The 24,787-nt window shown below is 44.9% G+C and overlaps 1 protein-coding gene across 1 annotated transcript in view; it reads right to left on the bottom strand.

Annotated features, from left to right (window-relative positions):
* The window catches only part of LOC136324321 (ras and EF-hand domain-containing protein-like), a 71,235-nt gene that overhangs the window by 21,513 nt on the left and 24,935 nt on the right, over nt 1-24,787 (bottom strand). Inside the window, 11 exon segments of the mRNA XM_066257022.1 lie at nt 301-445; nt 562-699; nt 1,409-1,643; nt 5,178-5,263; nt 6,168-6,190; nt 6,193-6,248; nt 7,870-7,938; nt 10,312-10,427; nt 17,141-17,215; nt 19,930-20,025; nt 21,059-21,149. Coding sequence (XP_066113119.1) covers nt 301-445; nt 562-699; nt 1,409-1,643; nt 5,178-5,263; nt 6,168-6,190; nt 6,193-6,248; nt 7,870-7,938; nt 10,312-10,427; nt 17,141-17,215; nt 19,930-20,025; nt 21,059-21,149 — 1,130 coding nt within the window.

Below are 24,787 nucleotides of genomic sequence, written 5' to 3'. Positions count from 1 at the left end.
TCATTGCAGGCTCTAAACTTGATCTGGTTCATCTGATTTTCTGAGTAAACATCCCTGTCCATTGTCAGTCTTCCTTTCCTAAAGCTGGGCCTTAACAGAAAGGGGCCATTCTATAGACCAGGACACACACACACACACACACACACACACTCACATACACACACACACATCCCTAAATATATGGCAGGGGAGGGAGAGAGAGAATGAGATTGATCTGTCTATCTGTGTATATAACACCTAAAGAAAATAAAATCAAGCTGAAGGCCATTTCCCCAGTACTTTCTGGAAAAGGAATCATACCCACGGTAGGAACTGTGATTCTTCGAAATTTATTCTCGCAAAGTCTCATGAGGAAACTGGTCTTGCCCACTCCGGCGTCCCCAGCAAGCACAATCTTGTAAGCCTTTTGTGATCTGTAAGATTTGTCATCATCCACTATGGCTGTCTAGAAGGAAAAAGCCACAGTGGGTCATGAGGACGCGCCGGTTTTCTTCCTCTTAAGTCACATGGCACAGAAAATAATTTGTTTTCGTGAATAAAAGCTGTCTTAGAACTACCTACCTGGGGTGAAAGTGCTAAGATGGGCTTTCAGGAAAAACTAGCACCGCTGCCTTCACCAATAGGCCGCCGGGACTTCCAGTCCAGGACGGAAGCCAGGCCTTCCGAACCATATGCCCGTTCAACCCTTATATCAGGAACCTGTTAGCTGTTCAAAACCTATGTCTCTCATTACACATCTACATCAGAGAGCAAAGAGGAGAATGCAGCCAAATCTACAGTCATTGATGTTAAAAAATAGTGGCCAACAGCAATCTATGAGAATTTCTCTGGAATTTGATGGAGAAAGAAAATAAACACTCTGCCTATGTCTCATATTTATAACCCTTAAAAAGGATTCCCATGTCGGCCCTGGCCGGTTGGCTCAGTGGTAGAGCATCAGCCTGGTGTGCAGAAGTCCTGGGTTCGATTCCCGGCCAGGGCACACAGGAGAAGCGCCCATCTGCTTCTCCACCCCTCCCCCACTCCTTCCTCTCTGTCTCTCTCTTCCCCTCCCACAGCCGAGGCTCCCAATGGAGCAAAGATGGCCCGGGCGCTGGGGATGGCTCCTTGGCCTCTGCCCCAGGCGCTGGAGTGGGTCTGGTCGCAACAAAGCGACACCCCGGAGGGGCAGAGCATCGCCCCCTGGTGGGCAGAGCGTCACCCCCTGGTGGGCGTGCCAGGTGGATCCCAGTCGGGTGCATGCGGGAGTCTGTCGGACTGTCTCTCCCCGTTTCTAGCTTCAGAAAAATACAAAAAAAAAAAAAAAAAAAAAAAAAAAAGGATTCCCATGTCAATCAAGGTCAAACAGAGTGACAGATCTCTTCTATCAAAGATGAGGCCTAGGAGAGGAGTGCCTTCTGGGACTTACATCTGTGTCTGAAGCATCACCCGCAAAGCTCTCCTGCGTGCCATGAGACCTCTGAAACGCCCTCTGGGGTTTGTATTCCAACTCCGAGTCGTACTCGTTGGAATCGCGCACGGTGGACAAGCCACTGTCGAAGCAGCTCTCGGGCAGGCTGTCAACTTCACAATTCATCCTCTGCATGGGATCACAGAGGGCCAGGGAGTCACAGTCCTCATCCACATAGAAAGAGCGAGATGACCTGGGATAAAGAAAACTGCTTTACCGTAGGGCTCACCACACTCAAGACCACCCAGGCGAGAGTGGGACAGGATGGATTCAAGACCAATGTTCTCACTTTTGACAAGAGCCACAATGTATTCTGTAATAAAGCATCAGGGGAAAAAATGTTCAAAGCCATATCAGTTCATTCTATGCAACAATCCATTATGATAAAGACACTCGAGCATTGGATGTGAGGGCGATCTGGCTGTGACATCTGTCACCCCATTGATTGCCAGGGTTGATTAGGCTGACCTGGCTGGCGAGGCAGGTGTCCCCTTCCTCCCTCACTGCTCCATGTGCGTTCCTCCCGAAGCTGTGCGCTCAGTCGAAGAGGATGACCTTCCCCGATAGAGGAGAGGGCTGTTCTTCAGTGAATGGTATATGAGTAGCTGCTCTCCCCTGCTAGAACCTCCAAACAAGCTCTCAAGACACTCGAGCATTTAAAAAATGAAGCTAATTTATAAAAATCACCTTTACTTCCTGATAAAAAAATGCTGGAGATCCAAATGCAATCTGAAGTTGCGCTAAAAAAATACATGTAGAGATGTGAACCTTTTTTGGCTCTTATGTGGTCAGACCACATTCTGAACAGTGTGTCTGTTTCAAATAATATCTCTATGTAAAGAGAAAGCAGAAACCTGGATGGGAAAGGCAACCATGATGATGTGAGACTCAAAACCCTCAGAGATGAGAAACAGTTCTGTGTCCTCAGCTTCAGTCTTAGTTTCTCTCTTCAAATAACCAAGAGGCTGACCCAAGAAGAACATGTGTTCTCAGGTGGCCCAAGACCAAATAAGGTCTTGGTGAAAAAAACAACATGGTGAAAAATGGCGGGCAGTGAGAAATGTGTGGTACTGGAATGGTTTGACAGATGAGATGAATTCTCTGCTGCTGTGTGCTGACACACAGTCTGGAACGACCCTGTAGGAGAGGTTCCACAGATACAGGCTCAGACTTCTGACTTCTATGCAGCTTTCCTCTCATGAAACTCAAACAGAAGGATCTGAAGAAACTGCATATTCCCCTATTTACTTTTGCTTTTCTATTTATTTTCATGAGAATCTAAGTTTATATTAAAAGAAAAACAACGGCTATAATTTATTTAATCACGCTACACATTGGGCAAAACTCAGGACACAAGACCTCACCAGAAAGGGGGATGGCAAGGAAATGGGCCTCCAGATAGGACATATGATAAGAGATAGATATGCTTAGAAAAGACAGGGTGATCTTAATATAAAGTATAAGCCATGTGAATAAGAGAAATCAAAATATTTTGATGCCTTTAGCCAATGTTTAGTATTAACTAGAAATGTGATTTATCTACCATACTTTGTCTGTGTTGCTCAGTTATGAGGTCTTTCTCGACCTGTTTAGCTAGCTAGGTGTGTGCGTGTATACACATTCTTTTACTATTTCATCATTTATAAAACTCTGCTTCTGAAACTAATTTTAGGTTAATCTGTAAGGAACTAAAAAAAAACCCATTCCATTATAATATAGTACAAACTACTTTAGATCCATGTCATTATTGGTTAGAACTTCATTTTTAAACCTATTCAGATTTTGATAAGAAAGGAAAAAGTAAACTCCTGAACTGAGAAATAATCTCCATGAATATCTAAACTCTAAATTAAAAATATAGGCACAGATCAGATTTTTTCTAACTCAACTAATATACATGCTATTTTAAAAGTAAACTATTCTTACCCAAAAAGTATTTTTATTACAATTAAATATGTAAAAATATAAAACAAGTTCAATTTTGGCTAAAATTCTTATAAAAACATAAAATTTAAAAGAATTTAAAAGTTAAAATCCAATAAAGGCCACAAGAGTAATAAAATTAAGTTTATAATATGCTTTTAAGTTTTAATTTTAGCATCAAAAAGAAAGTAAAATGTTAACTTCCTATATCAAACTAATGACTCCCCCAAAAGGAACATCAGTCAGACCACAGTATCCCTCCAGTTACTGTTCAAATATGAGCACACAAGTGATAGACTCCTGTCACTCTGAGTCACTGAGGTATGATAACTTTGTCCCTTAGAATATACTGCCAAGGAGCTCTTAGTCATGGTGTGTACTATAGTAAAAAAGAAATCATGATGAAATACCTGGAATAATTTTCAGTTATATATTTTTTACCCAATGTGCTCAACAATGATCTTAAATATCAGTCTAGAAAAATGGTATCACACCCACACATTCTTAAAAATAATCTCTATTTCCTAATCCCAGAGCAGCCATCTGCCTATAAATTAATAAACATTTTATTAAATTTCTTATTTCACAAATCAGTGGACAATAAAATCATCAGATACGTGGATAGAATTTTCTTAAAAGTGATCCTCAATAGCCAGCCCATTTTGCTATCATCAGGATATTAAGTACATTTTTCTTTAGACCAAAGGTTCCCAGATGAAAAAGGAATCAACTGGAGCAGAAATGGAGAGATGGAAACCTGTAGTTTGTGCATTCTCCTCAGACAAACCAGGACATACTCCAAAAGTAACGTTTTCTTATTTTATTCAGTGAGAGGATCGAGGCAGAGACAGATCCTGCACCCCAACCGGGATTAACCTGGGAAGCCCACTAGGGGGTGATGCTCTGCCTTATCTGGGGCCACTGCCTTGTTGCTCAACCTAGCTCTGTTTAATGCCTGAGGCAGAGGCCATAGAGCCATCCTCAATGCCCAGGGCCAATTCGCTTCAACTGAGCCATGGCTGCAGGAGGGAAAGAGAGAGGAAGAGAAGTAAGAGGGAGATGGGTGGAGAACAGACGGGCACCTCTCCTGTGTGCCCTGACTGAGAATTAGACCCAGGACCTTCACACGCCAGGCCGATGCTGTACCACTGAGCAAACCGGCCAGAAATCAAAAGTAGTATTTTAAGTGGCAACACTGGACATATCTGTATGTTCACACATATGTACATACACATACACTTTCAGTTTTTATTGCTAGATCTCAAGTTACAATAGGGCTAATATTTCACTTCATTTAATTAAAAATAGAGCTAAATTTTCTGTTCTGGTAAGTCTCTGTGACTCCTTTAACACAGCAGCTTATAAACATCTACTGGCTAGTAGTTACCATTTATTTTAGTTTCCTTTCCCTTGAATATAACTTACATAGTATTATGCTATGCCACTAAACATTTGCCAAGAGTCTCAACATCATAAACCACATATACCACATCATATACCGTGGTCCAACTGATTTCCCTGAAACTCCTCTTCCTGAGACCACTTCTAAGAAACGGGACAAGATTAGGAATCAGGTAAAGGTGAGCATACGTAAAACCACGTCATGATAACATCTTAAGGAAATCACTTTGCCCTGTCTGGAACATTTTTACTTTAATCTTTACATATTTTATGTTTCAGACATTTAAAGTAAGAGTAGGAATAGAAATTACTGTCCAAAATATATTCTATTATTTTAATTTACCTATAAGGAAATTTACTTTCAACTTTGATCCAGAATTCAAACAAAACGTAAGTAACATACCTGTCATAGCCCAGAGGTTGAGAATGACCACTAAATTTGGGACTGCTCCTAGAAATTGTATTCCCCGGTGATATTTTATTTATGCGCTGTAATATATAAGTAATGTTTTGTTACTCCGGGTAAACATTTTATTTATATACATGTTTTTGAAACTGTAGCACACAAATTAACTTCTAAAGTAAAAGTCTGGTGTTCTATGTGAGCAAACATGAGTACAGAAATCAAGGGGAAAGCATGCAACAACTGCATATGGTACTTCCTCTTCATTGTGTCGTAAGCCTAAACCTACCACATAAGTCATAAAGGGGCACCCAGTTCCCTAGATCTTCAGAACCATGCAATACCAACTTCTCATTTGTTTCTTCTTGAATCATAATTTGGCACAGTGACTGCTTCTTTCAAACCCAAAGCTATGGCACTGGGCCCCCAGACATGAAGCTGACCCCCACAAATGGGAGAAGAGACTTTGAGGCACACAGAGTCTGGGGAAGGTCCTCAAAATCCCAGTGGTGGCTTAGTGTGTTTCCATAGGAGAGTCTGAAATCTGAGGCCCCCACTCTGAGACTCTCACTGCCGTAAAGAACACTCACTGTGTGTGAACACACTCCTCTATCAGAAGCACCCCTCCCCCCTCTCAGATGGGCAGGGTTGCATGTGTACATCTGCAGGGCTGCCCACTTCTGCTCTTCCTGCTGTCTGTGCACATCTTCACTACCCACTACCCCATCAACTCTGCCAGGACCCGGGTCGCACCTTCCACGTCTCTCTCTGGTTCCCCAGACTATCGAACAAAAGCTGGTCAACCTGCAGGCCTTCTTCTTCTCAGAGGAGAACCACATTTTTTTTTTTAATTTAGGACAGTTGTGCTCCATTTTATTCTATGGAATAGCTTCTCATGATCGTAAGTTCTCTCCGAACAAAATACAAGATTTTCATCGAAATACTCTACCACAATTAGAGCAACATGTATTAGAAAATTCTACTGCACACCGAGGATCTGTTGAACTTGCTGTGTTTTCGAGAGCACTCCTCAGGCCGTCATTACTGTCCTGCAGCTTCCGGTTAGCTGTTCTGCAGAGTGAGGAAATACAACAGAGAAATCGATACAAAAATGTGTTAGTGGGGGCAAATGTCACCACTTATTTCTCAGGCTGTGAGTTCAGAACGTGGAATGACCACCTCTTGCAACTTTCTCCCTCTTCCATTCATACCTCATAAACTGAGATCTAAATGCATTACAGGAAGCACAACCTCATGGGTGTGTCACCTCTCTGTGAGACCCCACGGCATGTAGGAAGGGTTAGCTGTCCTGTGGGACTGCTCTGCCCTCCTGCAGCTCCATCCTTGGAATAGGTTTCAGGCAGGTCTCTGCTCCCAAAATGCCAGGGCCAGCCAGCAGCACAAGTCGCTCTCTGACCATGCAGCCTGGCTGTGGGTGTGGTGTGTGCCACACTTCTTCCTGGCGATGCCTGCATCCCCCTCCTGGTCAGGTGCTGGGACACCAGGCACAGCCATGTACCTGTTAAAGGATCTGATGTTGACTCTAGGTTCAAATCCAACTCCATCTCAGGGGTGTCCTCCCACATGATGGACAGGAGCTATTTCACCTGTCAGAGCCTCAGCAACCTCCTCTATGAGGTGAGGACAATAACAAAGCCTCTGGCACGGAGAGTAGCTAATCATGCCCCACTGAAGGCTTCTTCATCCCTGTGCCCTCAGCTCACTCGATACTGATGCTTCCACTGGGAACATTTCCTGGACCTTCCTGGTTAGGCCAAAGTTTTCTTTGGTACACATCCCTTCCCTTTGCCCCTCTTTCTCATTCAGCATTTTATAATTCCATGATGTCTGATCAGGTTCTCCTCTTCCCTAAACTAACCCCATTAGTAGAAAGACTTTTTTCCTCCTACTTGCCACTCTACCCTCAGCTCCCAGCACACCTTGCCCATAAAAGGTGGTGAGTAAAGATTTGCCAAATGAATGAATGAATCAATCAATAGGATTATGACAATACATCAACTCTGTAATTGCCCAGGTGAGACTTAATAGCCATTCCAAGATGGTGAGACAAATTTGTCAAGCCTGATCTTACTCCATTTGGGGGAAGTAAAAGCAGCAGAAAATACTGCATGGGAGGAAAAGAGAGAAAGTGAGGGAGAGGGTGATTGTGTGAGGGAGGGCCTCAGAGGCTGGAATTACTGCAGTTCCGCTGTGAAGCTGACAGAGCAGGTATAATATTTCCAAAAGGGTTTTTACAAAAACCTAAGAGAAGCACACCTCTGACCAAGCACAATACGTTGTGAAAGAATGATCACGTACGCCTGGTGCTGCGATGAGACCAGTGAGAGACGCCTGACCGTCTCTCAGATGAGCTGCAGAGGCAGCCGTGAACGCCAGGGCCATCACTCTCCACAGAAGTGTAATAGAGACACAGGGCATGGAGCACCTGACTTGCAAGGACTTTTAGAGAATTATGCTCTGGGGCCTGGATGTGAATAGTTGATTTAGGATTAGAGGCGTCAGACAGCCAAGATGTTATTCTAAATGCAGCACAGCTAGAGGACGCATGCATACACACAGGAACCCCTATTAGGATACAGCGACTTGTGTTACATGTGGCACTTGTTTTATTAACAACAACAATAACAGAAGTAAAATGTAAATGGTATGAGCAGTTTATATGAGAACTTACTGGAGTTTTTCAATCTGCCTCAGAAGACTATTTCGAACTTCCATGCACTCTCGCATTACTTCCAGATCCATGTAAAATGGTATTTTATGTTTGAGTGAGAATCAGGTGTTCAGTCCTGCCTTACCCAAAACTACCATCTCCAACTCATTTTCACCTTTTCTAAGACGCGTGTCTTTACCCATTCCTGTCTGGGCTCCCACCTGGCCCCTCCCCCATCAGCAGCCCCTCTCCTCTGGGACTCCACAAACACGCCCACACTCTCTGCTTTCTTGTGCAAGGTGCTGCTCAACCTCATCGCCCACTCAGCACCCACCAGCCTTACACCCCCACCACTGGCCTGGCTCTGCTCCTCACTGGGAATGAACCGCTGCCCTTCTGCTGAGTGCCCTCTCCCCACCTTCCTCTCCTTCTAACCCTGCTCTGCCCATTCGAACCCTTACACAATCCCACCCCGTTATTATCTTTCTCCTGGTTCCTTCTCTCCTTGCCTCGCCCCTCCTCCAACTCCCCCCTCTCCTCCCTGCACCACAGAGGAATCCACAGGACAGGACCCAGCTGTCTCCATGCACGGTATGTTCTCACAGGCTGATTCCTCCCTCAGTTACTTCACTATGAAGCCCTGGCCTCATCCTCAAAGGTCATGCTGAGCAGCAGTCACTCATCTCCAGCCCATACTCCACCTCGGCCATTTCTAAGCAACAAACCCCCTCACTAGCTTCCAGAATGCTCATGATATTAAATTTTCTACAATAAACTGCCTATCCACTCTCTTGATAAGACTACTTTTCCCAATTATCTATAGAAATTTAAATTCCTTCACCAAAAATTCTGAGCCCTTACATTCTAGTCTTAAAACTAGCTTTTCAACATTTTATTTTTTTTAACTTTTACTTTTCCATTCAAAATGTCATTTTTTTTACCCAGTGATATGATCAGTCCTCCCCAAACGAGTCTTATCTGTCCCAAACATCTGGACTCTGCGCTGGTCACCGCCTGACCTGGGACATCTCTGGACTCTCTCCTCCCGTCTGTGAAGTGGGGATAAGGACAGTCCCGTCTCACAGGATACCCTGTGGACTGAAGGAGTGAATACTAACTAGGCACTGAGGACAGGGCCTGGCAGATGGCGCCTGTGTTACTGCTGATGTTGCCTCTGCTCCCCTTGAGCAACACAAACCTATTCCCCTCCCAAGGTCACCTTGAGCGTTTCCTCTTTAGTCAAGTTCTTCACCTCTTCTGAACTAAAAGCACAGGTTTTTCTACCATCACGTGGCAATGAGGCCCACCTGCGCACTGCTGGTGGTATTGCTTCTGACACTGTGCGGCTCTATGTCAACTCTGTCATCTTTTAGCTTTTTATCCTAGTCAACTAAATCTGAAGTTCTCAAAGAGCGGAGACTACAACTGTCCTTTTTTATACACTCCATACTCAACACTCCTCATGTAGTTCAAGGACCTGCTGAATAAATGTTTCACTGCTTTCCATTACAGGACCTTGATTCTGACAAAAACTTGCAAACAAACAAATAAAAAATGTTATGTTTTCCCAAGTGTACACATACTACAGATGCATTTCATATGCATATATGTATAGATACATTTATATGCAAATGTGTATGCATGAATATATCTTATATTTTATATTTGCACACATATGCATTTTTGCATATCTCCATATATATAGTCATGTGTCTTTGTAACTATCTATCTATCTATATATATAAATATACACCTCCATGAGTGTGTTATGCCTTCTGTTACTAATGCCATACAGCAAAACTAAAGCACAGCAAAATAAAATTACTTGTCTAAGATAGCTAATTTTCCTTATGTTGAAGGACCAATATTCATAATGGCATTTATGTTTGAGTAAGAATCAGGAGTTCAGTCCTGCCTTACCCCAAACTGCCATCTTCAACTCTTTTTCACCTTTTCTAGAAGCATGTCCTTACCCATTCCCGTCTGGGCTCCCACCTGGCCCCTCCCCCGTCAGCAGCCCCTCTCCTCTGGGACTCCACAAACACACCCACACTCTCTGCTTTCTTTTGCAAGGCGCTGCTCCACCTCATCGCCCACTCAGCACCCACCAGCCTTACACCCCCACCACTGGCCTGGCTCTGCTCCTCACTGGGAGCCCTTTAATTAGCACTGACTCTTGACATGTTAGAAATATTCTTCTGCTCCAGATTAACTCAAGTATTTATTAAGCCATGCACTGTCCTACCCAGTCAATAATTAAACTAATCTGTTTGTATAAAAAAATTAAAGATAAAAAATCACTAGAAAACCCAATACTTAACATAAGTTCTTTAGAAAGCAATGTATCAGTAAAGTTCATCCATAAGCCTTTCTTGTTACACAGCTGAGCATGGTCATCCCATGTATGGTTACCAAAATGAACATTCCTCTCAAACTAAAACAATCAAATGTGAAGTTTCATACCTTTCAGATATCAGATTCTGATCAGCATAATCTCTTTTCAAAGCATCTAATTCACTCTGAAGAAAGGCTATGTTTGTCTGGGCTTCTAAAAGATCTTTCTTAATTTTCTGATTTTCCTAGAGAAAAAGAACATTGAAGGAATTAGATTCAGTCTCTTTCACCTGGAGAAATAAAGTCAAGTGGAGTGGAACGTCCCTGCACGAAACTCTCACCCATCCACAGGTCTTCGAATCTCAGTATGCAAAGAATTATCAAGTCAAGGTAATTTGAAATTATTATAAATTATTAAAGTGTCCAAAATCTAACTCCTCAAAGTTCTTCTTTTTTTATTAATACTTGACATTTAGTGCCAAACTCCAACACTCTGCAGCTTGCTATTATGAACTGTGACATGTTATTGACAAGTTAACTGAGACCAAACATTTAAACATCTGTTTACTTAATGAGAGCTATGCACTACTGACAAAAACTCTGTGAAATGAAGAGGAGCTATTACCAGGCAGCCTGCTCCTTTTCACAGTAAATCGTATCAACTAACATTTTTAAGTTTTGCACATAAAAATAAACCAGTGTGGTTATAAATTTTATAATTTTTTTGAAATTCTAAAGAAGACATTGCCATTTACAATAACATGGATGGACCCTGAGAATATTATACTGACTGAAATAAGTAAATCAGAAAAAGCTAAGAACTGTATAATTTCAAACATAGGTGAGATATAAAACTGAGACTCAAGGACATAAATAAAAGTGAAGTGGTTACGAGGGGGGAGATCTAGGAGAGGTGGGTGTTGGGGAGAGGGATGTAGAGGAGGGGGAGGGGAGATCTAGGAGAGGTGGGTGTGGGGGAGAGGGATGTAGAGGATGGGGGAGGGGAGATCTAGGAGAGGTGGATGTGGGGGAGAGGGATGTAGAGGAGAAGGAGGGGAGATCTAGGAGAGGTGGATGTGGGGGAGAGGGATGTAGATGAGGAGGGAGGGGAGATCAAGGAGAGGTGGGTGTGGGAAGAGGGATGTAGAGGAGAGGGGAGGGGAGATCGAGGAGAGGTGGGAGTGGGGAAGGGGGATGTAGAGGAGGGGGGAGGGGAGATCTAGGAGAGGTGGGTGTGGGGGAGAGGGATGTAAGGGGGAGAGATCTAGGAGAGGTGGATGTGGGGTACAGGGATGTAGAGGAGGAGGGAGGGGAGATCTAGGAGAGGTGGGTGTGGGAAAGGGATGTAAGGGGGGAGATCTAGGAGAGGTGGGTGTGGGGGAGAGGTACGTAGAAGAGGAGGGAGGGGAGATCTAGGGGAGGTGGGTGTGGGAGAGAGGGATGTAGAGGAGGGGGAGGGGAGATCTAGGAGAGGTGGGTGTGGGGAAAGGGATGTAGAGCAGGGGGGAGGGGAGATCTAGGAGAGGTGGGTGTGGGGGAGAGGGATGTAGAGGAGGGGGAGGAAAGATCTAGGAGAGGTGGGTGTGGGGGAGAGGGATGTAGAGGAGGGGAGAGGGGAGATCTAGGAGAGGTGGGTGTGGGGGAGAGGGATGTAGAGGAGGGGGGAGGGGAGATCTAGGAGAGGTGGGTGTGGGGGAGAGGGATGTAGAGGAGGGGGAGGGGAGATCTAGGAGAGGTGGGTGTGGGGGAGAGGGATGTAGAGCAGGGGGGAGGGGAGATCTAGGAGAGGTGGGTGTGGGGGAGAGGGATGTAGAGGAGGGGAGAGGGGAGATCTAGGAGAGGTGGGTGTGGGGGAGAGGGATGTAGAGGAGGGGGGAGGGGAGATCTAGGAGAGGTGGGTGTGGGGGAGAGGGATGTAGAGGAGGGGGGAAGGGAGATCTAGGAGAGGTGGGTGTGGGGGAGAGGGATGTAGAGGAGGGGGAGGGGAGATCTAGGAGAGGTGGGTGTGGGGAGAGGGATGTAAGGGCGGAGATCTAGGAGAGGTGGGTGTGGGGGAGAGGGATGTAGAGGAGGAGGGAGGGGAGATCTAGGAGAGGTGGGTGTGGGGGAGAGGGATGTAGAGGAGGGGGAGGGAGATCTAGGAGAGGTGGGTGTGGGGAGAGGGATGTAAGGGCGGAGATCTAGGAGAGGTGGGTGTGGGGGAGAGGGATGTAGAGGAGGAGGGAGGGGAGAGCTAGGAGAGGTGCGTGTGGGGGAGGGGGATGTAGAGGAGGGGGAGGGGAGATCTAGGAGAGGTGGGTGTGGGGGAGAGGGATGTAGAAGAGGGGGAGGGGAGATCTAGGAGAGGTGGGTGTGGGGGAGAGGAATGTAGAGAAGGAGGGAGGGGAGATCTAGGAGATGTGGGTGTGGGGAGAGGGATGTAGAGGAGGGGGGAGGGGAGAACTAGGAGAGGTGGGAGTGTGGGAGGGGGTTGTAGAGGAGGGGGGAGGGGAGATCTAGGAGAGGTGGGTGTGGGGGAGAGGGATGTAAGGGGGGCAGATCTAGGAGAGGTGGATGTGGGGAACAGGGATGTAGAGGAGGAGGGAGGGGAGATCTAGGAGAGGTGGGTGTGGGAAGAGGGACGTAAGGGGGGGAGATCTAGGAGAGGTGAGTTTGGGGGAGAGGGATGTAGAGGAGGGGGAGGGGAGATCTAGGAGAGGTGGGTGTGGGGGAGAGGGATGTAGAGCAGGGGGGAGGGGAGATCTAGGAGAGGTGGGTGTGGGGGAGAGGGATGTAGAGGAGGGGAGAGGGGAGATCTAGGAGAGGTGGGTGTGGGGGAGAGGGATGTAGAGCAGGGGGGAGGGGAGATCTAGGAGAGGTGGGTGTGGGGGAGAGGGATGTAGAGGAGGGGGGAAGGGAGATCTAGGAGAGGTGGGTGTGGGGGAGAGGGATGTAGAGGAGGGGGAGGGGAGATCTAGGAGAGGTGGGTGTGGGGAGAGGGATGTAAGGGCGGAGATCTAGGAGAGGTGGGTGTGGGGGAGAGGGATGTAGAGGAGGAGGGAGGGGAGATCTAGGAGAGGTGGGTGTGGGGGAGAGGGATGTAGAGGAGGGGGAGGGGAGATCTAGGAGAGGTGGGTGTGGGGAGAGGGATGTAAGGGCGGAGATCTAGGAGAGGTGGGTGTGGGGGAGAGGGATGTAGAGGAGGAGGGAGGGGAGAGCTAGGAGAGGTGGGTGTGGGGGAGGGGGATGTAGAGGAGGGGGAGGGGAGATCTAGGAGAGGTGGGTGTGGGGGAGAGGAATGTAGAGGAGGAGGGAGGGGAGATCTAGGAGATGTGGGTGTGGGGAGAGGGATGTAGAGGAGGGGGGAGGGGAGATCTAGGAGAGGTGGGAGTGTGGGAGGGGGTTGTAGAGGAGGGGGGAGGGGAGATCTAGGAGAGGTGGGTGTGGGGGAGAGGGATGTAAGGGGGGCAGATCTAGGAGAGGTGGATGTGGGGAACAGGGATGTAGAGGAGGAGGGAGGGGAGATCTAGGAGAGGTGGGTGTGGGAAGAGGGACGTAAGGGGGGGAGATCTAGGAGAGGTGAGTTTGGGGGAGAGGGATGTAGAGGAGGGGGAGGGGAGATCTAGGAGAGGTGGGTGTGGGGGAGAGGGATGTAGAGGAGGGGGAGGGGAGATCTAGGAGAGGTGGGTGTGGGGAGAGGGATGTAAGGGGGGAGATCTAGGAATGGTGGGTGTGGGGGAGAGGGATGTAGAGGAGGGGGAAGGGAGATCTAGGAGAGGTGGGTGTGGGGGAGAGGGATGTAGAGGAGGGGGAGGGGAGATCTAGGAGAGGTGGGTGTGGGGGAAAGGGATGTAGAGGAGGGGGAGGGGAGATCTAGGAGAGGTGGGTTTGGGGAGAGGGATGTAGAGGAGGGGGGAGGGGAGATCTAGGAGAGGTGGGTGTGGAGAGAGGGATGTAGAGGAGGGGGGAGGGGAGATCTAGGAGAGGTGGGTGTGGAGAGAGGGATGTAGAGGAGGGGGGAGGGGAGATCTAGGAGAGGTGGGTGTGGGGAGAGGGATGTAGAGGAGGGGGGAGGGGAGATCTAGGAGAGGTGGGAGTGGGGGAGGGGAATGTAGAGGAGGGGGAGGGGAGATCTAGGAGAGGTGGGTATGGGGAGAGGGATGTAGAGGAGGAGGGAGGGGAGATCTAGGAGAGGTGGGTGTGGGGAAGAGAGATGTAGAGGAGGGGGGAGGGGAGATCTAGGAGAGGTGGGTGTGGGGGAGAGGGATGTAGAGGAGGGGGGAGGGGAGATCTAGGAGAGGTTGGTGTGAGGGAGAGGGATGTAGAGGAGGAGGGAGGGGAGATCTAGGAGAGGTGGGTGTGGGGGAGAGGGATGTAGAGGAGGGGGAGGGGAGATCTAGGAGAGGTGGGTGTGGGGGAGGGGGATGTAGAGTAGGGGGAGGGGAGATCTAGGAGAGGTGGGTGTGGGGAGAGGGATGTAAGGGGGGGAGATCTCAGAGAATTGGGTGTGGGGGAGAGGGATGTAGAGGGGGGGGAGATCTAGGAGAGGTGGGTGTGGGGGAGAGGGATGTAGAGAAGGGCAAAGGAGGAGTGTTTAAAGAGGGACAAATATACCATGATGGAAAATGATTTGACTTTGGGTGATGGGTATACAACATAATCAACAGTTCAAATGCTATAGAAACGTTCACCTAAAATCTATGTACTCTTATTGATCAATGTCACCATGTTAAATTTAATTTTCTAAACAAAATTTTAAAAATACATTCTTAAAAAAAATTTTTCATTTTTCTGAAGCTGGAAACGGGGAGGCAGTCAGACAGATTCCCGCATGCGCCCGACCAGGATCCACCCCGGCATGCCCACCAGGGGGCGATGCTCTGCCCACCAGGGGGCGATGCTCTGCCCATCGGGGGCGTTGCTCTATTTCATCCAGAGCCATCCTAGCGCCTGAGGCCGAGGCCACAGAGCCATCCTCAGCACCCGGGCCATCTTTGCTCCAAGGGAGCCTCGGCTGCAGGAGGGGAAGAGAGAGACCGAGAGGAAGGAGCAGGGGAGGGGTGGAGTAGCAGATGGGCGCGTCTCCTGTGTGCCCTGGCCGGGAATCGAACCCAGGACTCCGGCATGCCAGGCCGATGCTCTACCACTGAGCCTACCGGCCAGGGCCCATTCTTAAAAAATTTTTAAAACTTTAAGAATTTATCTAAGAAATTTTTCTAAAATAAAAATTAAGCAACTCAAAGTGGTGAACTGACTACTCGAATTTGTCTTCCTTCCCTTTTGAGACCCCATTAACGTGAAATACGAAAGAAATAAATTAATGAAAGTATAAAGAATGGGGAGGGAACAATCTGCAGTTAAGTGACTTAAGCATTTCTGAAAATGGAAACTGGACAGAAACGTGCTAAGGCAGAGAGCAGGGGTAAAGCAGGCCCGGAAGATGCATGTGGAGGGTTCTGCCTGGAACACAGGAGAGGCAGCTGGCCATACAGAAGCCCAGAGAATGAGAGCAGAGCTGAAGACAAATTCAACTTAAATATTAAGTCACCCGCCCCTCAAGCCCATGCCTGCTCTTACCCTCGGAAAGAACCGCAGATAGCCAGAGTGATTCCAAAGGCAACCAGACGGGGCTTGCCTTTACCATAAAACACGAACAGCTCTTGTAGGTAAGCGGAGGGGGCACAGGGGGTGAAACAGTCGTGGAAAGAGACTTTGCATGGGGCATGGGGGCACGATGCAGTGGGCAGAGGGTGTTATATTAAGTGAGACACTTGAAAACATGTCAACACAACAAATTGAAATTGAAATTTAAAAGAACTATATGACTCCTACAAGGAAAGGTAAAGCATCCCTCTGAATACCCAGGCCACACCCATTCTGGTAATTGGGGTTCCCCAGCACGACAGCCAGCTTCACACACACAGCTCCTAGGAAGACCCATGACAGGGCAGAGGCCTTGAGGGAAACAGATGCCTTTACCCAGCTGCCCAGAAACCTACCCCAGCTGCTAAAATGATCCGAAATTCCAAGAGGACCTATGGGCAGCAAAGCAATCAACCAAATAAGGACTGAAACTTTGTAGACTCTAAAATTAATATGAAGGAGAAAAATACAATTTCTGTGCATTGGGAAGAAGAATTAGGAAGTTATAAAGTATCACTGATATCATAAAGATGGCAGTTTTGTTTGTTTTTTTGTTTTGTTTTTTACAATAAGAAACAAAAAAAGAGGAAATCAAAACAAAACAAACCACGTGACTCTAAGAAAGTTATGACCCAAATACAAAGCCAACTAAGATGTGGCCAGACATGGAAGTGATTGTGCATTAAGGGGCTTCATTTAACCATGAGGTTGGGTGGCACAGGGCTAATTGCTAGAGAGAAAGGAATGCAATTCTAGCTCATACTGTCTCATTTCTTGGCTCCTCAGTGAGAATAAAAGAAATGTTCATTATTGGCTTTCAACTTTTAGAGTTAACCTAAAAACAAAATAAAGAAAACTTCCTCATGGTCATATAAACAGTGCAAATGTTATTGGTATTCACAATAGAAAGACTAAAAATATAGTCAGCAGAAGATGGAAAAGGGACTGAAAGAGGAAAGCCAGAGAGAAGAAGGGCAAAGCCATAACGCCTCATCTCATCAAGCCGGGGGACACAGATCAGAGTTGATGCTATAAGAATGCAGGGTTAACTATTGAAAGTTCAAGGCCATGATATTACTGCTTGGGATAGAAAGTAAATGTAAGCATTCACAGCAGGTGGGGTATCACTGAGGGAACAAGCCTGCATAAATTATATCTTTGATTTGTGAGATTAAATCAAAATATGATTTGAAAGGTATTTCATAGACTTTTCTCATTAGAGTATTAATGTCTCCGAGCTTCTATTCCTGTAACAGTGAAAGATTAGCATAACTATATTTAGGAAACAGTAGTCTAACAGGAAATGTGACTCTGTAAGTGAGAACGTGATTCTTACCATTGATAAATTATAGATCTGTTTTTTCTGTACAGCCACATCTTTCTGACTCACATGTTTTAACTGTTCTTCTAGCTGAAAGAGCAAATAAAAGTTGTGTGTTTACAGACATACACCAAATTGATTCAGTTAAATGTGTGTTTACAGACATACACCAATTGATTCAGGTCAGTTTGGGAATATCCTAGCATACAGAAATGAGAATTCTAGAATTCTTCAATTTTCAACATTAGAGAACTTTTTAAGTCATTAAATTACATATAATCTATAAGAATTCAAAATTTTGATCTAAATAATTTAAACACTGAAAAAGGAGTTTTACTGTTTAATAAAATTTTTTTGAAACAATTGGAAAGACCTTTTGGGAAATCACTGACTGTTAAGCAAGACAATCCTTGGTCTTTCAGTTATGTTGCATCAGCCTGCACCTCTATATTCACCTAGAACTTTATGAAAACTTAACACATTCCATCTGGTATTATACTTATTTGTAAATGGTCTACCTACCTGTTTTACCAGAGTCTAATATTTTTAAGAATAAAGTTAGTGTCATTTTCACCTATATTTTCTCCACAGTGATTTCAGGAAATTCTTATGAATGACTGAAATCAATAAAACTTAAGTATGATGAGAAGGTAGAGACACATGCAAACAAAATTAGAGAAATATATACACAAGCTTTGCTTCCCAGTGGCTCATTATTATTTCCAAGCTATGTTGGCTCAGGAGATTTTATAAACTTAACAACAAAAATGTCTTCAATAAAAATAGGTTACACCCCAGTGGAAATGTGAGGATTTGTGTGTATCCATTAATTAAATATTTACACACTGACCAAAATGTATATTTTATTTCATTATGTCTAAGTCAAAATCCAAGTACTCTGACACTGGACTTGATCTTGCCAGAAGTTCTCACACAACTGTGTCATGACCGCACATGCTGACTGTAACTGAGATGAGCTGTTGAGATTTGAGATGCACGCCAAGTTCAGAGAAGAGGAACTGTGGCATCACTAATTTCTCAGGATCAATGACATACGGTAACAGCCATTATAACAACTTTGTAAACTCTTCTTCAGATCTTCTCAGACTTCGCTGTGCTCTCGCATGAATCATCGTTTTGCAGAACAACCCTACGAAGCAAGCAGGAAGTCTGGTACAAGTGAGAAAGCACCAACTGTTTAGTATAGATGACTCCATTACTTGGTAGCTGTGTGCCTTTGAATAAGTTACTTAACCTCTCTAGAACTCAGAGACCTCATCTGTAAAAAGTTAGGATATTTATATCTACTTCTAAAAAAATGTTTGAGATTTAGATTTGTAAAAATTATGAAAAAGTACTTAATAAACTATAAAGTCAACAAAATATCAGTTATCATGGTTAGGCAGGACACCATATTATTAATCACATTTTACAGATGAGAAGCTAAAGATCAGAAAGATGAAGTCAACTGTTTCAGACATTACAGGGCAGAAATTGAGACTCTACAAGAACTCAGGTGTCATCACTCCTGACTCTCAGGGCCTATTTGGTCTTCATCGTATGCTGTATTAGGGTAAAAATCTGTCTCTTCTTGCACACATTCTCTTAGTCTGAAGATTTCAGGAGACATGGAAATAAGTGAGGATGATGACGAGGAAAATCTGTGATTTACATAAAAAACGAATTGGTTTATCCAAATTCTGCAATATAACCATCATATGTACAGTCTAATGACCTTTGGAAATTAGAAAAAAAGGTTAACATTGATAATAATTTTCCAAGAATACTATGAGAATTCTTAATAATTCCAGAGGTTTAAATCGTGATAGCCCACAAAATACAGTTAATCATCACTTAAGCTCACTGCATATTAACACTGTAAGGAGTATTAAAGGTTATCACATCAACAACAGAAGCAAAGGGATGGCCCCAAATTCACAATGCCACTTTCAGAGGTGATTGTTTTGTAAGCATTAATTTTCGTGCTAGCCATGATGTTCCTGTAAGTTATGGAGACCATCCCATAGCAGAAATGCATCCAACACCGTGCTGGAGTCAACCTATCCAACCAGGTGAGGGCCTGTTTTAAGCTCCTCTTCCCAAGCTGTGCATTCAGTGATGTCAATTTAGTGGCTTGAAATCAGTAATGGAGTATTTATACCATGGAAACTGGCAAATGCTCCAAATCTCTTCCTCCCCACCAGAGCTGAAGCTAGTTGATAAAAATCTAGCAAAACTCCACGGAGTGAACCGCACCCTACTCATTTGGAACCAAATAGAGCAAAGGCTAAAACCCATTCATGCCTTTGCTCACACTTCAACACGTTCTCACCCACCTCTTGCTGATCTGGGGTCCTCAAGATCTGGAACTTTCAACATCGACGGGGAATATTCATTTCATTTAAGAAAGATTCACTCAATATTTCCAGGTCCCTTGCAGTGAGCTGGGACAGACATACTAGGCTCTGTGACCAGGAGACAGTACCTCCAGTGCCACGAGCACAGTCCACTGGGCACGTGGGAAATGAAGGCCCTTGGTGAAGACTAAGGAAAGAGAAGCGGGGGTTGATGGACAACTGTTCAAGGATCAGAAATATTCATTAGATCCATGCAAAAGGCAGGATGCCACTGAAACTTAAAAGGAAATGAAGGCCCTTAAAAATGTCTTTCCACAAAGTCTAACTCGACACTGAGGTCTGACTACACCTGCTGCTCCAATGTGATTCCAAATGTTTTTAGCCACTAATAACTCGGACACACTGATATCCTGAAGCCATTACTAAATTCTAGTGCCACATACCAACCTTTTCCAGTTTCATTGTCGTCACCTGTAAATTTCCTACTTCTGTTTTATACTGACGTCTGAGGTCACTGAGGGCTTCCTCAGCTTTGCGTTCTTCCTAAAAGAAAATAAAAAGGTTGTGTTTATTTAAATAAGTTCTTCAAAACCCCAGAGATGAGAAATGTTCTTGTTGAAGTAAGGCTGATCCCAAGTCTCCTACATGGGGGGGGGGGCAGAAGTGACCACGAGATTCTAGATACACGGCCACTTCTGGAACTGAAACCACTCCTAGGATGAAACAACAAAGGCTCCAGGGTCAGGTTATTGTTCCCACATCATCCATAACCCAGACAGGACAGAGTCAGGACACAAACCCCGGTCTACGGATGCCAACACTCAGGCCCTTCTCACTTGATTGTGCTGTCTTTCAGAGTTAACAGGACAAGTGAATAAAAAAAGAAAAGAAAAAAAGTACTTTTCAAGAAAATGAAAGCCAACACTAGTTACTCGGAAAAAAAGAGTTTTATTTTCTGTTTCCAGTAAATACTAATGATCCAAATATATTTTATAAGGAAAAAGATAATTATTTCTGCCTTGGAAATCACTGGAGCATCCAAAACTTTCAACTATAAGAATTCCTGTAATGATGAATTAAGTATATCCCAAATGTACCTTTACATATAATTCATATTCCATTATGGAACATGGAGGTTAGCAGAGGGAATGTGAATGTCGCTGTCATCTAGCGACAAGGCTGGCAGTAAGCATGGGCAGTGAGACGGCGCTGTGTGACACTGGAGCACCTCCTCTGCAGGAGGCTGGCTCTGTCTTCTCCTCAGCCCTCAGCTCTCATGTCACCTCCTCTCCACCAGACCTCTCAGCCTGAACATCCCCCTGTGCCAGGTGCGTCTACACACACGCTGATTCTTTACTGCACTTGTCCCTATGGAAAATTATCTGCTTCGTTTATTTCATTATTTATTCTCTGTCTCTCCCTTTACCCTACCTACCACCCAAAACCACCACCACTAAAAGTGTCCTTGTCGAGAGCCCCTGTGGGAGCCTGAACTTGCTCCAGCAGAGGATGCCCAGTGCCCAGTCCAACAAGGCGTGTCATGGGACTCACTGACGAACCAATCCCACACACTCACGTCTTTCCGCGTCTTGTGTTCTGCAGCCTGAATCCTCTGATCCATTTCCTCTTCCAACTCACTCAGCTGCATGGCTGCCTTGTCCTGGGCTCTGAAATTCAAGAGGATGCACTCCTTTTCATTATATGTACTCTTGAACTCGGAACACAGAAGATTCGACTAATCTATTTCAAGCCCTTTATTTTACAAATGAGGGGAAACACAATATTTAAAACAATAATTGCTGTACTTTCTACATATTAAAATAAGATTAGCAATTTAACCATTTAGGTGTAAAAGGACAGTAAAATATATATTAAATAAATGGAATAGATTGGGTAAAATGGCATCAAACTAGATTGTGTCAAAAAAATGATAAAGGTAATGAATTACTGGGATGCTATCAAATTTTAAAAGTTCTTTTCTCTGTCATGACTGAGGTATAACCCTGCAAATAAATAAATAAATAAATAAGAGAGAAAGAGAGAAATGAAGGAAGGAAGGAAGGAAAGAAGGGAGGGAGAGAAGGAAGTGGAAGAGGGAAAGAGAGATTGGGAGGACTCGAGGGATGGAGGGAGGGAGAGAGGGAGGGAGTGAGGGAGGGAAGGAAAGAAAGAAAGACTCCATGGCAAAGAGATGGTTAGATACAATTTTGAAATTTCATTATATGAAACACCCAATGTTATATGCTAAGGTAGAAGGGAAAAAAAGGAGAGACTCATCAATTATTACTAATCAGTCCCTGAAATTTATAAATGTAGATACAGTTACCCTTTGGAAAATATTTGGTTTTTTTTTTACTAATATACTCAATAAGTCACATTTTATGGAGGCAAACCATATTGATTTGCTATAAAGTCAGAAATGAGAACATTTTGTTAAGAAGAGTTCCCATTTTATTTAACAATAGCCTCGTACGAAGACATCTGTCACTTTAGAATGGTTGAGGCTTCAGATTAAGCCCTAAAATAGATATTTTGGTTCTCCCTCAGCTCTATGTCCAATTACCTACATTTTCATACCCGTATGACTCGCCTGTTCAACTGGATTGTACGTGACTGAAAGCAGCCACCGTGAGATTCAGAGTCACACACTTGGGTCAATGACATGCCGCTAACAAAGAGGAAGGAGCAGGAAGACCTAATTAGAACTCCCATCTTCCAGTTTGGTGGCTTCTGCTACGCCATCCTCCCTGCTTGCAACTTACTCCCCTGCAACACAATTTACTGGTGCATAATTTAATTTCTACATAAAGTTCCAAACGAGCATTGAAAGGTGAGGGGAAGAATCCAAAGTAAAATTTTGAGTGACATACTACTATTTTATGCTCCTGTTGTTGTTGATGGGTTTTCTTTAACAGAAAGGTACATCAAATTATAGAGATAAAGTTAAGTAACTCTAAAACAATACCTAAATTGATTGTTTAATTTCATGTTCTACCAATCTCCAATAAGGATATATTTCAGATTTTATGATCTTAAACATAAAACATATACCTATCATTTTATGGTCAGTTAAAAATTACTTCATAAATTCCTGTATGTATCTATTTATATGTGACAGTCCTTATACTCACTACTTAATAATTTTTGTTAAGGCCCTGGCCGGTTGGCTCAGCGGTAGAGCGTCGGCCTAGCGTGCGGAGGACCCGGGTTCGATTCCGGCCAGGGCACACAGGAGAAGCGCCCATTTGCTTCTCCACCCCTCCGCCGCGCTTTCCCTCTCTGTCTCTCTCTTCCCCTCCCGCAGCCGAGGCTCCGTTGGAGCAAAGATGGCCCGGGCGCTGGGGATGGCTCTGTGGCCTCTGCCTCAGGCGCTAGAGTGGCTCTGGTCGCAACATGGCGACGCCCAGGATGGGCAGAGCATCGCCCCCCGGTGGGCAGAGCGTCGCCCCTGGTGGGCGTGCCGGGTGGATCCTGGTCGGGCGCATGCGGGAGTCTGTCTGGCTGTCTCTCCCTGTTTCCAGCTTCAGAAAAATGGAAAAAAAAATAATAATAAAATAAAATAAAATAATTTTTGTTAAAAAACAAAGTTTTCAGAGTTATTTCAAGAGAAAATTGTTAAGAACGGCCATCTGGCTGGCAGTGCCCTTGACTCAATTTTAGGAGCGGAGGCGCTAAGCGGATCTGGTTTGAGCCATGCATAATGTGTCTGTAGAACGTCCCTGCCATCGATGCGCCAGGAGACTCCCTACCACATCCAGCACTGCTCCCGGCCGACGGGCATACTGTCCTCCTGGGACGGCGTACTCCATCAGAGCCCGTGCCACCTGACCTTTCTTCCCTGACCCTAGTGGAGAACCACGCTGCTGACGGCTAACACAAGCTGCGACTGTGTCATGACAGTAGCAGCACCATTTTAAAAGAGGAAATACTTATGTCACTTGAAAAAAATTGCCAGGAATTTAGATGATAAGACCTTATTTTGGGCCTGAGATGATAACTTACCATAATACCAACATTATAGAATTCTACCAATTCTCGTCAACTCTAGAACTATTTGGGATGGTTACAATCACAGGTATGCTTTTTAAAAAATCATCTCGAGTGCTTGGATAATTCTTTCATTCAGGGATCGACTGCTATAATTTTATAGTTACTACCCTGGCAATATAAAAAGTCCTATGTCTCCTGCCCTTGACATATACAGATTTCTCCTCTCCTTTATCTAGGCTGGTAAAACTTTTAAGTACAGCATTACAGGAACCAGGACATCTGAGCGCATCTCACAGCCATGTGTGATGCCTACATCACCAGAGTGACAGGCAAAGAAGACCACTCAGAAATCCTTAGCACAAAATCCATACTCATCCTCTTAATCCCAACATCTGGGCTTCTGCCCTGTTACTCCTTTGAAGGCAACCTGTTCCAATGCTATGGGAGCCCACGAAAGACTACAGTAATCCCAGGCCTCAATAATTGAAAGTCTGTGCATACAACCATCACCCAATTGGAAAACATCACACAGCTACGTATACTAAGATTTATAATCATAACAAAAATATTTCAGGCCCTGCCAGGTGGCTCAGTGGATAGAGCGTTGGCCTGGCATATGGACATCCTGGATTTAATTCCTGGTCAAATTCACTGGCTTCATTTATTCGAGCATGACCCCAGGTACTGAGGATAGCTCCATCTTAGCATGAGCCTCAGGCACTAAAATAGCTCAGTACTCGAGCAATGGCCTCAGACGGGGTTGCTGGGTGGATCCTTCGGGGTGTGGGGGGCATGCAGGAGTCTGTCTCACTATCTCACCCCCCCAAAATTCTATTTAGTAAGTTTTCACTATACACCAGTATTATGCTAAGCAATTTGTATGCATCATATCTTTGAATACTCACAACAACCCTATAAAGTATTTTTATAAACCTATTCTTCAGATCAGGCAGAGATAAATGCCTATTACGAGCTGATTTTTATCACCCCAAATTCCTTGTTGAAGTCCTAACACAAGTACCTCAGATTGTGATTATACTTGGAGAGGTCAATCGAAAGTGCCCTAAACCAATATGACTATCCTGAAAAGAGGAGGAAATTTAGATACAGAGGAAAGACCACGTGAAGACACAGGAGGACAGGAGGACGGCCATGTACAAGCCAAGGAGAGTCGCCTCAGAAGAAACCAACCCAGCCAAGACCTTGATCTCAGACTTCAATTGTGAGAAAAATAAATTTCTGTGTCTGGGTGGTGGAACTAGGATCCAAACTCGGTCTGACACTGAAGATCACATGATCAACCATTACATCATAT

Source organism: Saccopteryx bilineata, chromosome 2 (genome assembly GCF_036850765.1).
Source record: "Saccopteryx bilineata isolate mSacBil1 chromosome 2, mSacBil1_pri_phased_curated, whole genome shotgun sequence".
Taxonomy (NCBI): domain Eukaryota; kingdom Metazoa; phylum Chordata; class Mammalia; order Chiroptera; family Emballonuridae; genus Saccopteryx; species Saccopteryx bilineata.
Note: the sequence above shows the minus strand (reverse complement) of the source record. Positions and strands in the feature narration are given on the sequence as shown.